Genomic DNA, 17,080 nt, shown 5'->3' with positions numbered 1-17,080 from the left:
AACCCTGAAGGTCATTTTTCTGTACTCCAAACTTTATGAAAGGAGTAACTTAATTTATGACTTTGCTGAAAGTTGCTGAAAGCATGCCTTATATTTTTTAACGCAGCTGTAAATGTCTTTTAAAAAACATGATGGGATTCCAGAGCTGTAAACTTTGTGTGAACCTTCTGGTTTTTATGTACTTGTTTGCTTCAACAACAGATCTTTCTTGTTATTTAACACATAAATTACATGTTATCTTCCCTGTTAGTATTCTGAGTAGTCTATGTAGTCTGTAAAATACCAGTAAAATGCCTAGTGCCCACACAGTCCCATTTTATAACACTGTCTGTCCCACATACTTTTCAAGTTACAGATCACATCTGCTTCTGATCCACTCACATCATTCCCTTCCACCTGAAGACAATAGGTAAAATAAAGCGTGGAAGATATTTAAATTTCATATTACTTGTTATTTTTCTGAAAAAAATCAGCCATTGTTAAATCTGTTTTCACTGTTATCTTAAAGATTACATTTGACAACCTCCAAATGATGAGTTTTGATACCTCAGCATTTATCAATAAAGGTTTTGGTTTAAAGACCATCAGAACAGGGTTTTTTGAAGGTTATCCCTTGTAATCTATGCAGGAAGAGAATGAGATCTCTAACTTCTGATCCTCAATTCAGAAAAGAGAAATAAGGTTTACCCCTAGGTCCAAGGGGAAAACAGTTAAATGTGCAGCACAACTGAAGGTTTTCACCTGTCATATAATGTTGTTTTGTATTCATTGTGAAAACCTCACCTTAAAGAGCGACAGCGACTTGGAAAACCACGCTGGTGGCAGTGGTTTAGACAGCAGACCAAATGTTTTTTTTAATTATAAGGTCAACAGTTTTATTTGTCTTCTATGAATTAAGGATTCAGCTTGTAAATTTATCAGTGTTGTATAATAACTGTAGAGTTTTTAAGTCCTATTAGGAGTGTCCCTTAAGAGTGTTGTTGACCCACTATTGATCATCTGCCTAATCACACGAGCCAAGGTGTGAAAACAGGTGTGGGTCACTATCAACCGAGGTTTCAGGTGAACCCATTGTGAGACCTTGCCCAACCCTATCGTGTGACTTACTGCAATCAAATGACCTAAGATGTGAGTAGGCGATAAGGAGTCTGGGAGGGGGTGAAAGAAAATCTGGTACTCTCCACCATTTGCTCTTAGAACTGAAGAAGATTCTCAGATGAGAGGTGAGTACAGATGCTTTTCTTTCCAAGCTCCTAAGAAAGTGTAGGTAAATCAAAATACAAGAAAAACTCCCCACAATTTAAATATAAAGGGAAAACATAGTTAGATATACTTTGAAAACATTTTATGAGAATTTAAAAATACTACATTTTCAACTGAAAATATTGCTGAATACATACATATATTTGTGCACTTGAGATATGACATGCCTATAAAGAATGTAATTGATTTATTATTTCTATAATTGTTCTAATAAATCAAATTAAGTAAAAAAATGTTTAATACAAAAAGACTTTTCACTGATGTATTTTATTTCAGTTTACATTTTTGGCATGGATAACCCTCCATATAACGCACCGCCTGTTTGGTGACGTCACGAAGGGCGGGCGAGCATTCCTGCCGTCTACTTTTGTCTCTACGTGGAGGAGGTAGGACTGCAAACTGGACAGTGTCTGGAATTTAAGGCGCACTAACAGTAAGTACCAATTTCCTGACAAGTTCTAGACCAGCACCTACTTATAGATAGAGTTTATATCAGTTTTGCTTATCAAAACAACATCCTTTGTCCCAAGCTTTCCTCCCTGTTATCCTCTGTTTGTAGGGATGGGTTTGCTGGAGTAAGCAGGGGTAGTTTCCTGCCTATGAAACTTACATGTCTGTCGCTAGCCGGCTAGCTCTAGCTACACCTTGAATGTAGCTCGTTCATCCTCTCGGAGCTGAACGAGTCTGAAAATGTTGAAATATTGCACTCTTTCACTCCTTAGTTATGACCACATAACTTTTGGAAAAAGTAACTACTGCTCAAAGACGTAGTATACATATACTAGTTTCATTGTTTAACTATGTATCACATTTATACACGAGGTTCACATTTCTAGTTATTTTTTATTTTTGTAGATGCGGGCTGTTTAGAAATTTTTGAATATGTAAAATCCTACAGGAAAAGTCAAGTTAGACAGAACCAGGTTTGTTCCTTCATCACGCCGCCTCTCACCGGAGGAAGTATAGGTGGAGCCTGCACTATTTCTTTTAAGTAATTCTTTTTAATCTTCCCGCTCCACCAAGTTAGCATATAAAAACCACATACCAGAATACAATATCACAGTCTGTAAATAAATCTTGTGTAACACATCTCTCTGCTCAATGCTCTTTACTTTGCTGAGTGTTTCTCCTGTGTGTGTGTGTGTGTGTGTGTGTGTGTGTGTGTGTGTGTGTGTGTGTGTGTGTGTGTTTGTGGGTTATTTTCTGCAAAGGTCTGACTCTCCCACTTTTTGCCAATGAACTGTAAACGTCTATGACGCCTTTGCACTCAATGTGCAAGAGTTAGCGTAGCTGATCCTTGAAAAAGCATTGTTCTCATGTGGTCTGTGCTGGTAAGCCTGACAAATGTTTCCCAACCAAAATAAGGCAGCTTGCTTATGCACAAAGTGACTTTTTGTCTGTGTCTGTGTGTGTTGAACAGTGGTCTATGTAAACTTGTTTACTGCCTAGAGCGATTTACCAGATTTTTCCTGGAGCCCATCTGGAGCTGCAGCGCTCACTTACATCTGGGATTCCAATCCTGGATCGTTCTTAGGACACGGCTGATCAGCAAGGTCGGCTGATAATGTCAGAGAAGCCCGTATTTTAACTTCATAAATGTTGTGACTTTGAACATAAAGCGTGTTGTGAATACAGGGTCTGGCCTTCTCTAAAATCTTGTTTCACTTGTATGGCAGGATACGAGGATGCAGGAGACGAGGTGTTTAATTCATAAACATGATTAATACATTGTTAGCTGTTCTCGTAGTGTCAGCGCTAGTGAATGTGATGATTGCATTTCCTTTGTGGGGAATGAAAAATGCTGGACGACATTTTAACTGTAACCTGACTGGCGTGGTTAGATTGCCCATGAATGTACTGGTATGTAGACTATGCTCCACAAAATAGCTGAGGTAAAGTGTAATTTTCCCTTGCTCATGCTGTGGAAGTATAAGAGCGCCTACTGTATGTGTTATTTAAAAGCACAGACATTACATGTGCACGCTGCTGTCTCTCCAACCAGACCTTGGAGACTGTGGATGGGTGGTGTATTTTTAAAAAACCTTGTGCTTCCAGCCGGGCTCACACCTGTGCGAGTGAACAGGTTTTCCCACTTTTTTCCACCATCAGGATCTATGGGAACGGTCACTTGTTCTGCAAGTCAGTAAAAGTGATCAGGTTACTCTTTAGTTGCACTTCTTTCTTTATTCAGAAACTCCTTTTTTTTTTTTTTTTTTTTAAATTGCGTGTGCTGATGGATGTTTCTGAACATTAAAACAATGCATTGCTATGCTAGAATGCCAAGTCATTTTAAATAAATCATGTGCCAACTTTAATTAATACTACACATCAAATGCACCAGAGAATATTAATGCAATGAGTCACTAATGTTTTCCATTTTTTTAAAGGCCCCAGCTTATTAACGTGGTTTTTGAAGCAATCGGATACAATGTCAGTGGTATTTTTTACGGTTGCTGTGCCTTTTGTAGTACTGTGAGTGTGCCATGCCTATAAAGGATAATGGTATGCAAGGTTTTTGTTGAGTAATAGCATAGGTGTAGGTGTGGCTGCTTACCTGTAGGAGTAACAAGCTGATTCAGCAGCACCTCTGTCTGTATGGATTCCCGTACTAGCCCCTTTTAGACTTCCTTCATCATTTAGTAAAGCTACATGCTTTCATTTGGCCAACAATGGTAGGCTATAGAGAGCAGATTGTAAAGGCTAGGTGGTTGCTGTCATTTCATTTGAATGTTTCCATGATGATTCACCACATGGCCTGGCTTTTAAGGCTTTTATAATATCACTTTAACCCAGCCCAGGGTGTTGCACTCGCAGCTGTACATGATGTCAAAGTAGAGTAAACTCCGCAAACAATTTGTTGTCATCACCTCCCTCCTTACCTGTCAGTACTGCCCTGCTGATCTTATCCCAACAGCCTGAACAGGAAATAAAGGGCTGGCCCTACAGACTGTCTTTCTGCTCATGAGTCATTTTCACATCTGCACAAGATTGTGAGTGTAAAAAAAAAACAAACAAACAAAAAAAAACGTCCCATGTTCTTGCAGACCGTGTTGGGTGTGTGCTTATTGAACTTAACCACATTTGGGAAGGGTGCCCAATCTATTTGTGTGCCTCACATTTCCCACATAACTGGATGAAACACTGGCGGGGCGGGGTGTGTCGCCTCAGCTCTGCACATTTAATTCAGCCATCTGGGAGCAGCCCTCGGCTTTAAATTGAGTGAAAGATTCATCAAAGGCGATTGTAAATGGCGTCAATGTGCTGTTTTTGGCTCAACAATTAAAGCCGCTGCTGGTAAAGAAGTGTGTGTGTGTGTGCGTTTGTGTTTGTGCGTATTTGTGATATCCAGTTGTAAAATGAGCTAGGAACCGAGAGAGCTTCTTGAACGGAGGGGGGTTAGATGTCTTAAAGCCTACAAAACAAGTCCAGTTATGCTTGTTTTGCTGCTGCTGGGTATCACATGACTAGGATGACTGCACATCTATACAGATGAGCATTTGTTTCAGTCCAGCTTAATTTCAGCTGGAGCTACCAAATCTTGTATTTTAGGATATTTACAATATTTTTCTGTTTTTGCTTGGTTGTTTGTTTGTTTTTAATTAGTGAAAAGTATATAGCTATGGCACTCCTGAGTCATCCTCTTTGTACTATAGCCAAAGACTGACCTCTTAATAATGTGCTCTATCAGAGGTATTGATGTGCTTTTAGGCAGACATCCATTTAGGAGGTTGATGTTGTTTTCAATGTTAAAGCACAGAATTTTTACAACACACACACACACGCAAACACATGTGCAGCTGTCAAAGAAAACAACTGTCTTTGGAAACCAGCCGCTCTGAACTCTACTCTCTAGTGTAACACAAGATTTATGGCCACAGCTTTGCTACGGTGATTACAAATGCTCTATTCTTCCGTGCATCTCACATTTGTCCATTGCCATCTGTGCTCTTGCTCCACGTACTTGTGCCCTTCTTCTGTTGTCACTCCGCCTCCTGTTGAGGGTGTGACAAGTGAGCGAGTGAGGTAATGTTTGTGGGCCCTTCTTGCAGCAGGCCCAACTCAACCGGCCACATTTCACATCCTTTTTGGAGAAAAGTTAAATATAGCAGTGCTGAAATTGGCATTTTCCTAATAGTTGAGTGGGGAGTTTGTGCTTGGCCTGATTTGGGGTTGCTTTGTTGAAGGAAAACACACTTCTCTCTGATTTATAGTAAGTCTTTTAAAATGATTTGTGCTTTGATGTGGCTCATTAAAGTGACAAATCCCTTACCGTCACCTAGTTTTCGAAATTATGTAATTTTGTCTGAAGGGCGTTTTTGGGCAAGTCTTTCTTGTTTTTGCAGGGCCGTGTGTTTTTAATTTGTCACTTTGTTTTATATTTATAGCTTTATGGGAACTGCATCACGTCTCTGATGCCTTGTGGCTACTGATGAGTCACCTTTCGTGACTATTAATAGTTCATTAAAGCAGATGCAAACTTTGGTTCACTGTCTGCTCAGCTGTCTGGGATGCTGCTGAGGGTAGAAAGATAATAGATGGCTCAGTTCACTCAGAGACGTTCAGGCACAAATTCCACTATTCGTTCTGTTATTTTTATATGTTTTGTTGGGGAAACCAGGCGTTGCCCAGGATTTCTGACAAATGTGACGATCGCACATCTGTAGCTTAAAGTCTGGCAAGAAAAAGGGAACGCGTTTCTATCTGGAAAAATCTTTGCTCTTTTGCTAACCGCTTTTTGTTTTCTCAACCCTCGTGTTGGAGAGGAATGCCATCATACCAGTTTAGCCTTGGAGAGCGAGGGAGCTCACCTCTCTGTAAGTGGAGCTCACTCAGTCCAGGCCTCCTGCATTCCTTTGCAGCTACTGAACAGGAAGGGGGTGCTGACAGAAATTCCTTATTTTCAGTGCCTTTTTTTCTCAATAGTTCCTTTGCCTCGGAGGAGAATGGGAAGCAGTGGTTTTTGTCAAGCAAAGTAGCTCTCGAGACAGATTCTCACTGACTCGTGGTCGATCCGTGACTTGAGTAGTTAACCTTTGAACCAGATGAACCTGACGGGTCATGTTTCATTTGCTCTGGCTGTTTAAACAGATTTCCATCTGGTCTTGCCCATGGCGTGCCACTCGCCAGCGTTGATCTAATATTCAATGGGTTTGAGCTAACCTATCAGCACACTGCAGTCTCTTTGCACTGATCTGTCACTCAGTGCTGTCTTTTTTTTTTATCTCTATGAAACAGCCATGGGTTTGAATATGCAGGAACTGTAGACAAGGGTTAAGCGTTTGGTGTTCCTGTTCCAAGTTCCACTCTTTGCCCAAATAATATTGACCAGTGCTATTGAATGGGATTTGGGTGCATGCAGGTAAACAGAAATGGGTGGTTAGAACCACCAGCTTTCCCCTGACAATAATTCATATTTATAATTATTAGTAAATTTGAATGGGATATCTGATGACCTACCACAGAACATAGACCAGGGGTGGGCAACTCCAGGCCTTGAGGGCCGGTGTCCCTGCAGGTTTTAGATGTGTCCTTGAACCAACACAGCTTATTTAAATGGCTAAATTAGCTCCTCAACATGTCCAGAGTCGTGGTAATGAACTAATCATGTGATTCAGGTGTGTTGACCCAAAGTGCAATCTAAAACCTGCAGGACACCGGCCCTCGAGGCCAGAAGTTCCCCACCCCTGCCATAGACCCAAGAGACTTTATGGTCTTCCTTAAAGTTAGCTACACAATTCAAATGCCTTGTGTAGCTGTTTGGCTACACAGAAAGAGGAGATTGCAGGGATTAAGCCAATGTGGGGGTCATAGAAACATACTAATTAAGCAAACGGTGTGTAGCTTGACAGCCACTGTGCTATCTGTTCAAATGTTGATTGGTTGAAAAGTCACCTTGAACAGGAATGGGAACGATAGAGTTCACCACAAAGAGGAAGAGATTAAAAATGAATAAATAAATAGGAGAAAAGCAGACACAGGACAGTTCGCCCTCTTGTTTTCACTTTACTACAAACAGCTCTTTGTGTGTTTTGACTCATGTGTGCACTGTAGCAGGTACTAAGGTCAACTGTCCCTGTCATGGTCACTGTTATGTGTGATTGTCCATGATGTGTGCAAAGCTCATCACAGGTGCTTAAGTCATGTAGTGATTGGCACTGGAATCCCAGATTGCACATTTTGTTGATTGTTTGTAGGTCAATCCATTTAATTTCAGATGCATTTTGGTGATAACACCCCACAAATGTTTCACATTTGCACGTTTGTCTAGAGATCCCTGGCTTTTGAGTCTTTCCAACTGCTTGAGTCTTTTGAGTCTATTTGAAACTGCATGCACAGTCTTAACCACTTTTTAATTGCAGCCGTCAGTAAAAAGATTTAACTTGCTTTGTCGATTTGATTTGTAGTATAGGCACACAGTAAAAATAAAACATTGTAGTTAAAAAAAATCTATATTTTACAAGATTTACTGTATAGTATACTAACTGAAGAGTAATCATTTAGTCAACCAAAGGCTGATGACATCTTGACTCATCTAGTAGTTTCATTGGAAAATGAGCTTGCTGCTATACAATAAAACTAACAGGACGTGACTTTGATTAAGGAAAAGGAAAAGCGATAGGTAAATGAAGCTATTTTAGGCCTGACAGAAAATAAAAGGTTCACTTATCTGCTGCGTGTCGATGCCACTCCCTTTGCTGGTTGAATGCATAGAAAGTGACAGCAGTGTGGGTGAGTTTGCAGGAGTGATAAAGATGCTGTTTTCCTCCCAAACTATTTTTAAGATGTTGTGACTCTGCTCTCTTCACAGTCACACCTTTCTTTGACTGACCAGCTCAGGTCAATCTCAGAAAAATGTCTGCAAAGCTAACACAAGAAGAAAGGGAGGAGATAAGACAGATATTTGAAAGTTACGGTAAGTAAAAGTCGTGTTTCTTTTTATTGCCGTCATTGTTACTGTTGGTTTAACCATATCTGATGATTCTTTCTGTGTTCTTATAGATAAGAACGGAGATGGGAATATCTCTAAACAAGAGCTTGGTGATCTTCTTAAAGACATCGGCCATCCGCTGCCAGGATTCAGGCTTCGAGAGCTCATCCAGAAGCTCGATACAGACAATGATGAAAAGCTAAACTTTAACGAGTTTACCTCGGTACGTTCTAAGCAGAGCCGAAAAGCATCCACATGCCACAAATGCATACAAGCATACTGCAGGAACGTGAAAGTGATAAACTGAAGAAGTGATTAATCCTTCACAGTAGCAGCTTCTTGTACAGTCTGCATTCTTTATCAGTCAAAACTTGGGATCACAAACAGCACCCCAAAATGTTATCACCCTTGGTCCAAACATCTACTGACTAATTATGTATGTATTTATTTAATAATTAAAATTTTATTGAATTAGACATTAGAAACATCAACATATAAAAAGGCAGTTCAAAGACACTGATGTAGTGTGATGTATACAAGGGAATTTGTACAATAAGTACAAAAAGATGTTTTCACTTTTTCTTTGGATATGAACTCACAGAAGAGGCCCTGTTGCTCCTTGGCTATCACATTTTTTTACAATTGAGACTTCCCAACATCTTGTCTGGCACGAGTCTGATTGATTAGGTATTTTTTATGGCACTGCAAAGCTGGGATCTGCAATCCAGCATGGTCCATGTATAGATAATAATGACATGTATAGACATACATGTGCCATTATGCAAGAAAGATGAATCAAAATGAGCAGAAGTGGCTGAAAGTATTAATAACCTCCACAAGGCTGCTATTGTGTTGTTGCGGTTGCTTCTTTCACCTACACTGGGTAGGAAGTGCAAGCTAGCATCCTGTGGCCTTCTGCATGTAAAGAGTGCTGTGCTAGTTTGCCCAGCAGCTCATTGTGGTCACACCGACAGCTGTGGAGGCGAGGCCACTGATGAAGCTCTGATAACTCCGGCTGCAGGAAGTATCACATACATTCCTACTGAATACATATTGTCAAACCAGCTTGGTTTCAATTCTCTCCCATGTTGCGATTTACTGATAAGATACGCTGCATATCAAGAACTGTCACCACATATTGCTCCCATTATTATTGTTAAATGACGTTTAAATATGTGGGTGTTTAATTTGGAGGATAAGTGCTGTAGCTGTTTCTGTCATAATCTCATCAACCCGAGGCCATCCTGGACCTTTGAAGCTCGTTGATGCCGTCAAAACCTCAGCTACTAGCCTAGATACTCACCATATCTTCTTAACCCAACCTGCTGGCTACAGGGCTATGTTTTCGTGCCACTGAGGAGAAATTCCAGCAGATCTCCTGTGTCTGCCGAGCAACCTGAGCTGCCACGGTGGCTCGCAGGAGACCACAGTAACAGGAGAGAAGATGGTTGAGGCTTTTTGCACAGAAGTATGACTTAATAAAGATTGTTTGCTTCACTGATTCTGATTCATTGATTAGTCTGCTGATTGCATTGAAAAAAAAGTCAAAAATGGTCCAAACGCTTCCAAATGATTTCCGATTTTAAAAAAAAATAGAAAAAATAATATTAAAATACTGAATTACAAATGAAATTGCCGGAATAATCATATTATAAATAACATGCAGCTGATCTGAACGTGATCTTTAGTAAATTTGCTCAGATACTCATACAGTAGTTTGACACATACCTATTTAATCAAATGTAATTCAAAGGAAGTGTCTGTCATTGGTCTGTTATGCTGAGTCAGTCATTGTAGGTACTGGTAAATGATGGTGTCTTATCTAATCCAATTCTCGTAAATTAGGATTATTTCCACCACTTTTTTTGAGATTACTACGACATAATCCCAAATCAGTGTCTTTAAATGCAACACAAACACGCCATAGCCTTCAGCCTTCGCCATTTCTAACCATTCTTTGCTGTTATTTTAGATTGTTGATGAACTGAAGGCCGGCCAGATATCCAAGTCTTTCCGCAAGGCCATCAACAGAAAGGAAGGCATCCTGGCTATTGGAGGGACGTCTGAGCTGTCAAGTGAAGGCACACAACATTCGTTCTCTGGTACGTCAGAGATTCCCAACCTCATTGGCACTGTTTGCTGCCAGTGTTTGTCATGAGCTGTTGACTTTGTACCCTCTGCAGTTCAGGTGCAGGCGCTTCATTTAACACTGAAGTAATCTATATTAGACAATGTGACCTAGTGAAATTAGGTGATATAAGCAGCCCACTCACGTTACCTTGTTGGTGTTTGGATTTTAACTAACCTGTGTCTGTTTGTCCTCATAGAGGAGGAGCGATACGCCTTTGTGAACTGGATCAACACCGCTCTGGAAAAAGACCCTGACTGCCAACATGTTCTGCCCATGGATCCCAACACAAACGCCCTCTTCACGTGTGTTGGAGACGGTATCGTACTCTGGTGGGTGCTCCTGTTACTGTCCCTCACTGAGCTCTAACACTGCTCTAAAGGTTGTTCATATTAAAAAATATGAGTTTTTATATCAACATATAGAGGTCTAAAGAGATCGCGTTGTCTGTGCCTGAATTGCAGCTGGACTGGTCAAAGCTCAAAATGATGCTTCACTGTTTGAATTGGCTACTTTTAAAAATCTGTTTGAGGTGCCGGTGTGGCTCCCTGGGTTGAGCAGGCGACCCTATCACCATGAGGCTAATGCAGCATGCCCGGGCTTGAAGCCACTGGGCCTCGGAGTGCTGCTTTATCCCTGTAATGCCTCAAAATCCCAAAACATATATTTAAAAAAAACAAAAAAACAATACACACACACACATTTGCTTCTGAGTTGGAGTTCAAATTAATATCCACCTTTCACACCCTTCATTTGCATTTTTGTGACCTAGCAAACAAAAGCTATGATTTTGTTTATTACATGCTGAATTATGTTTTGTGATACTGTACAACTGTTTAAACATACATCAGTTTTACATTAACTCAAGCTCAGTTTATAAGACTGAGAAAATATATGATTACTTTTACTTAAGTGTTTTTGACACCAATGGCTCTGAAGTAGTAAAGTAACAGTCCTTCATGTTAAACATATTTCTGATACAGCTAATTAAGTTGCAACATAAAAGGATATTGTTAGTTTGTCTAAGGTTATGTTGCTACAATATAAAAGCAAGAATCAGTTAAACATCACATGTTTGAATTTATGTTAAAGTTTAAAAAAGTGCCACAAATTTACTTAAACTGTGAATGCAAATCTTTCCAACCATGATGCCCTAAAAGTTAGATATTTACGCCCAAGTTGCTTAATATTCACAAACACAGATGCTTTAGAGACAATAAACATTTGGATTTCTGTCTCCTTAACAACATGCATCAGACATGTTAATGTTTGTGGGGTTTTTTTACTCTTTGCACAGCAAAATGATCAACCTGTCAGTGCCCGACACGATTGATGAGAGGACTATAAATAAGAAGAAGTTGACTCCTTTCACAATACAGGTCAGTCAGTTTTTTCTTATGGTGCTTTTTTCCCCCTCACATTTTTTAGCAAATGTTTTTGTTGTTGTTGTTGTTGTTGTTGTTTTGTTAACTGTTAATTTGTGCCTTACAGGAGAATCTAAACCTGGCCCTGAACTCTGCTTCAGCCATCGGGTGCCATGTGGTGAACATCGGTGCTTTAGACCTGAGAGAAGGGAAGCCCCATCTGGTGTTGGGCCTGCTGTGGCAGATCATCAAGATCGGTCTCTTTGCTGACATTGAGCTCAGCAGAAATGAAGGTACAGGGCATTAAATAACATGCGCTTCAGTCCTGTTGTTCCCCCAGTCTGTTTTCAAGCAGTTTAAGTGATGATTAATGCTCCTGAACAGCACTGGCGGCATTGCTGAGGGATGGGGAAACTCTCGAGGACCTGATGAAGCTGTCACCAGAAGAACTGCTGTTACGCTGGGCAAACTTTCACCTGGAAAATGCTGGACAGAAGAAGATCAACAACTTCAGCTCTGACATTAAAGTGAGTATACTCACTGGCACTGAATCCAGGTGGTGCATCTAAATAGTAGATGCAGAGAGAGGGACACTAAACAAAACTTTAGAACATAATATTACAGGTTTAATGTGGCTTTTAAGGTTCTTCACGGGGCTTTTTAAATCCATTTTTGACTTGTTTTTCACTCCGGTAATAACTACGTCTACCAACACAGGCGTCTGTCAGCCCACCTGGACAGGTAGCACATGTTTGTACAAACTTACCCAAATATCCACTTATCTTTTCCAAAAATAGGAATGAGTGGGTAGTGTCTCAGGCTTAGCTGTGTATGTAGGGATTAAGACAAAGACACAGTCTTTCTGTGGCAACATGCATTTTAGTGAGTTAGTTCAGGTGAAAGGTGCCACTACGTCAGATGTACAGCATTTTGTATACAGTTATGCACCTGTATGTGTATGTATTTTTCTCAAGCTCTGCATTTGTTTTTTTGTTTCTGATTAATTCTCATTATTATAACATTTAGCGATGTGATCCTCTAAAAACTTCTAAAGTTCAGTTTTTGTCCCTGTTGAAGTTGTTCTCAAACTAAATCAAGTTTATCATCACCTTTCTCAGAGTGAAGCTGCCTTTAATAAGATAAAATGAGTGCAGGTTTTGTTGTTTGTCCAATAGCAGGAACCTACATTTTCTTTCTTTGTTTTCCTTTATTTAGGATTCAAGAGCCTATTTCCACCTTCTGAATCAAATCTCTCCAAAAGGCACAGATGAGGATAAGCCACGCATAGACATCAACATGGCAGGAATCAATGTAAGCACTCTGACAGTCAGCGCTCACAGCTGAGCATCTCCAACACATGCCAGCAGCTGTACAGGGCCTCTGACTCAAGTGTGTGTGTGTGTGTGTGTGTTGTTCAGGAGAAAGACGACATGAAGAGGGCAGATGCCATGCTGCAGCAGGCTGACAGACTCGGCTGTCGGCAGTTTGTCACTCCAGCTGACGTTGTCAGTGGAAACCCCAAACTCAACCTTGCTTTCGTGGCCAATCTGTTTAATAAATATCCAGCACTGACCAAACCTGAGAATGAGGATATTGACTGGGGACTGTTGGAAGGTGGGTTATCAAGACGTTCACAGGTGGTAATCAAATGAAAGCTAAATTGGAAGATACAAGAGGCCCCAGGGATCTGTAGTATTTCTCTGTTACATTATTTATGGGTGAATGAGTAAAACAAAAAGTTTGATGCAGTCAGGAACCATCTTTGATGGAAAAGCAGAAAATGAACATGAGAAATCTCCAAAATTAATTTTAAAAAATCTGCTTGAAAGAATCTAGCTGACAAAATGGTTGTATTTAGATTTCTCCAGATAGTCAGAGCATCTGCCTAACACAAACATAAACATGTAAGTTATAGCTAACAAACAACAACTAAGAGGTGTACTGTAGCATAGAGAAGTCTTAATATGACAACAAGTCCCTCCTGGCTTTGGCACCTACTGCATACGTTAGTCAGTACATTTGTATTTACAATAATCTTTACTGTTCACTTGTATAGTTGCATACATTCATCATTAAGTCCCTTAAGACTCACAATCCTGTACTGTCCAGGTGAGACGAGAGAAGAGAGGACGTTCCGAAACTGGATGAACTCCCTGGGAGTGAACCCACATGTGAATCATCTGTATGGGTAAGTAAACTTACTGGCATCTGAAACAAAAAAGTGGGATGCTAGCTTCTTCTTTTTGTCTTATTTAATGTTTATTATTAATTACAATGCTCACTATTCTTCCAGAGACCTACAGGATGCCCTGGTCATCCTTCAGCTCTATGATAAGATTAAAGTGCCGGTTGACTGGAACAACAAGGTCAACAAGCCACCATACCCTAAACTGGGAACCAACATGAAAAAGGTAGACCTAATGGCCTTATTCTTTTAGATTCAAGAAGAAACATGTTGGCTTTCTCCAACTATTTAATTTATATTTCCCAGCTGGAGAATTGTAACTATGCAGTGGAACTGGGCAAAACGGCCAAGTTCTCCCTCGTTGGCATCGGCGGGCAGGACCTGAATGATGGCAATGCTACCTTGACTCTAGCACTGGTGTGGCAGTTGATGAGAAGGTACAAAAAGTACAACACCGTGTGATTTCAGGAATAGAATCAAGTAGAAGTTCCTCCTTCCTTTTGTTTCTGTGTTTCTGCTTTTCTTGTAGTCAACAAGATAAGGAAAAGGTTTACAGCCTGGCGTGCTGAGCATGCATAGCACATTTCTGTGTCCAGCTGACTTATTTTTAAACACTTAAAAAATATAAAACAACTAATTTTCTGAATTGTTTACATTCTACAGTAACACAGATTGCAAACTTTGGTTTTTAAGCCTTAAGTGGCATCAGCAACCTTTATAAGTCATATGTAGTACACATAGTATATGTAGTACATTAAATAATAAAGTTATGCATCATTATATTTTAAAGGGACTTCTTATCCTCATTTACAGCATTTGGGAACAATTGGTCGCCAGGGAAAAATGAGTATTTAACCGGCTGCGAGTGGTTTCTGGAGGTTGCTGGAAGTCACTGTGAAATTGATCACTGTGCCCCAGTCATTGACCCCATGGTAGCCATTAATCACTAAGGAAAAATGCTCATCCCACAATCGGTTGCCAGTGTTTGCCAGGATGTTTTTGTCTTTGGTCTTTTAGTTAAAAACTGGAGTTCTCTGTTCAGTCCTGTAATAAATATTCTGCCTCTCTACTCTTTCAGATATACGCTGAATGTACTGGAGGACCTTGGTGATGGAGAGAAAGTAAATGATGACATCATTGTACGCTGGGTGAACAAAACATTGGCAGAGGCTGGAAAATCAGCCAAGATTTCAAGTTTTAAGGTAAAATGACATTGGAGAATCAGACATCTCTACATATGTAAACCAGCCCTCATCAGCATTGAGCAGCGTAAAAAGATGTAGTCATGTGATTCGGTTGGGGAGGGGTGGGGTCTCATTTTGCTGAGACGGCTCCATGTGTGGGTCGGAGCCCTAATCTGTGTGTTATGTGGCGATCAGGACAAGGAGATCAGCAGCAGTTTGGCAGTACTGGAACTCATAGACGCCATCCAGCCTGGCAGCATTGACTATGATCTGATCAAAACTGGCAGACTCTCTGAAGACGACAAGCTGGAGAATGCCAAGTAAGGACAAAAAGAAGGAGAAGCAGCTTTTTGACCATATACTGGTAAGTAGGGGTGACCAGCTTTTATATAACTTACCATGTCTGTATCCTCTCTAGATATGCCATTTCCATGGCGAGGAAGATTGGAGCCCGCGTCTACGCTCTCCCAGAAGACCTTGTGGAGGTCAAGCCCAAAATGGTGATGACTGTCTTTGCCTGCTTGATGGGTCGGGGGATGAAACGAGTCTAACTAGCTGGAATCATTGTGACAATTACTCATACCCACAGGCCATTAGCATTTTGAGAGAGCTGCCCCATTCGAAGGAATTATGTTTTTTTTTTTTTTTTTCTTGTGTGTCAGAATCATACATTTGCATGTGTCCCTGCATCTTCTGATTAATAGAGGTGTTTTCTGAAGAATAATGTGCTTTCATCTTATTTAAAGTGAGGCTGCAAAACTAAAATTTCTAAAGACTTTGATCATCTTTACAGTTTCAGTATGCAGAACTCTTAACGTGTAAGAATGCTGTTTTGTTTTGTGTTTTTTAAGCGAGCGTGCCTGTTTGCAGCTGCAAGGTTGTTTACATATTTTTACTCAGCTCGATAAGTAAATTATAGCCTTGAGTAAGCAAAACACATTCCCAAATACCATAGTTATGAATAAATGCTTGGTAAATGTTTGGGAAGGGGGAGGGGGAATAAAAAGAGAAGAGGCATCAGACAACCATTTCCTCTCACTTGATGAAGTAAAACCATGGCCTAAACTGGCATCTTAACTGGCAACGTAAACGTCTACATATCCATATACAGAAGCCATAAGGTCTGATCATAGTAAAGACCATGATGTGCTATCTGTATTCTTGTACTCGTCATTTGTTTGTTTATTGGGATCATTATGCGATGTAAATGCTGTTCTTTGGGTGTTTCTGGTCTTAGTTGTTTGGGTTTTTGTTTTTTTGTTTGTTTTGTTTTTTAAAGTATCTGTTACGTTGGATGAAGAGCAGGCTGACTGGATTCTCCTGGCTTCTGCTGTGCCTTCTTGTCTCAAAGACAACTTGCACTCATGCGTTGAGTTTTTCCTTTCCTTTTGTATTCACCGTTACCAAATATAAATTGCAACTTCATTCCAGGTAGCTTTATGATACTCTATGACAATGGCCAGATTGTATTTGGTCTCGTGTTCATGTCTATTCCTAAGGGCTTTACATGCAACAATAAATATGCCTTGGAAAACCAGTCTTATGTTTGATCGTGGTTATTTCTGACCACAAGTTCATCTTTTAAGCTCTTCCACTTTTCTTTAAAAAATGAAATTTACTATTTTGTTTTCACTTTACAACATTATTTAGCCTGGCTAAATTAACCAGCCCAGAACACAGATTATCTTTGGGGTTCTTTTAATCTGAATGATAAAGTAAGTGCTCAGAAGAAAATAAAAAAGGTTGTAAAAATAAAGAAATAAAATTGTTACAGACAGTTCTTATCCAGTAACAGCTTTGTGCAGTGGTAACCCACTGCTACTGCAGGTTATTTCCCCAACTTTATCAGCATCTGGAACTCAAGGACGTCTAGCGTCATTTTGTGTGTGATATAAACCCATACATAAATAAAACAAACTTAGCAGTGCAAAAATAACTGTAGTGGCTTCTCCTGCTAAGATACAGAGCCAAGATTAAACAGTTAACAAGGTACATTTCCCTCTTACCCATAGAGATAGTATAATACAA

General features: G+C 40.1%; 1 protein-coding gene across 2 annotated transcripts; it reads left to right on the top strand.

Moving 5' to 3' along the window:
* Positions 1 to 1,636: 1,636 nt before the first annotated feature.
* pls3 (plastin 3 (T isoform)) lies at positions 1,637 to 16,560 on the top strand. Of its 2 annotated transcripts, XM_085363563.1 has the most exons (16): positions 1,637 to 1,696; positions 8,072 to 8,176; positions 8,263 to 8,414; positions 10,164 to 10,293; positions 10,519 to 10,651; positions 11,617 to 11,698; positions 11,811 to 11,976; positions 12,068 to 12,210; positions 12,899 to 12,994; positions 13,102 to 13,297; positions 13,793 to 13,871; positions 13,977 to 14,094; positions 14,175 to 14,305; positions 14,947 to 15,070; positions 15,248 to 15,372; positions 15,471 to 16,560. In XM_085363563.1, the coding sequence occupies exons 2-16, from the start codon at positions 8,116 to 8,118 to the stop codon at positions 15,601 to 15,603; spliced, it is 1,869 nt and encodes a 622-aa protein (XP_085219689.1). In that variant the 5' UTR covers positions 1,637 to 1,696; positions 8,072 to 8,115; the 3' UTR covers positions 15,604 to 16,560. The 2 variants fall into 2 exon arrangements, with proteins under 2 accessions (XP_085219689.1, XP_085219690.1); XM_085363564.1 differs by lacking the exons at positions 1,637 to 1,696; positions 8,072 to 8,176; positions 8,263 to 8,414 and adding an exon at positions 8,993 to 9,659.
* The last annotated feature ends 520 nt before the right edge of the window (positions 16,561 to 17,080 follow it).

The sequence above is a fragment of the Diplotaxodon limnothrissa genome, linkage group LG10, assembly GCF_057381915.1.
Source record: "Diplotaxodon limnothrissa isolate DT_005_m linkage group LG10, D_limnothrissa_male_GT1.1, whole genome shotgun sequence".
In the NCBI taxonomy this organism is placed as follows: domain Eukaryota; kingdom Metazoa; phylum Chordata; class Actinopteri; order Cichliformes; family Cichlidae; genus Diplotaxodon; species Diplotaxodon limnothrissa.
The sequence above is the reverse complement of the archived record's forward strand: the minus strand, read 5'-3'. Positions and strand labels throughout refer to the sequence as shown.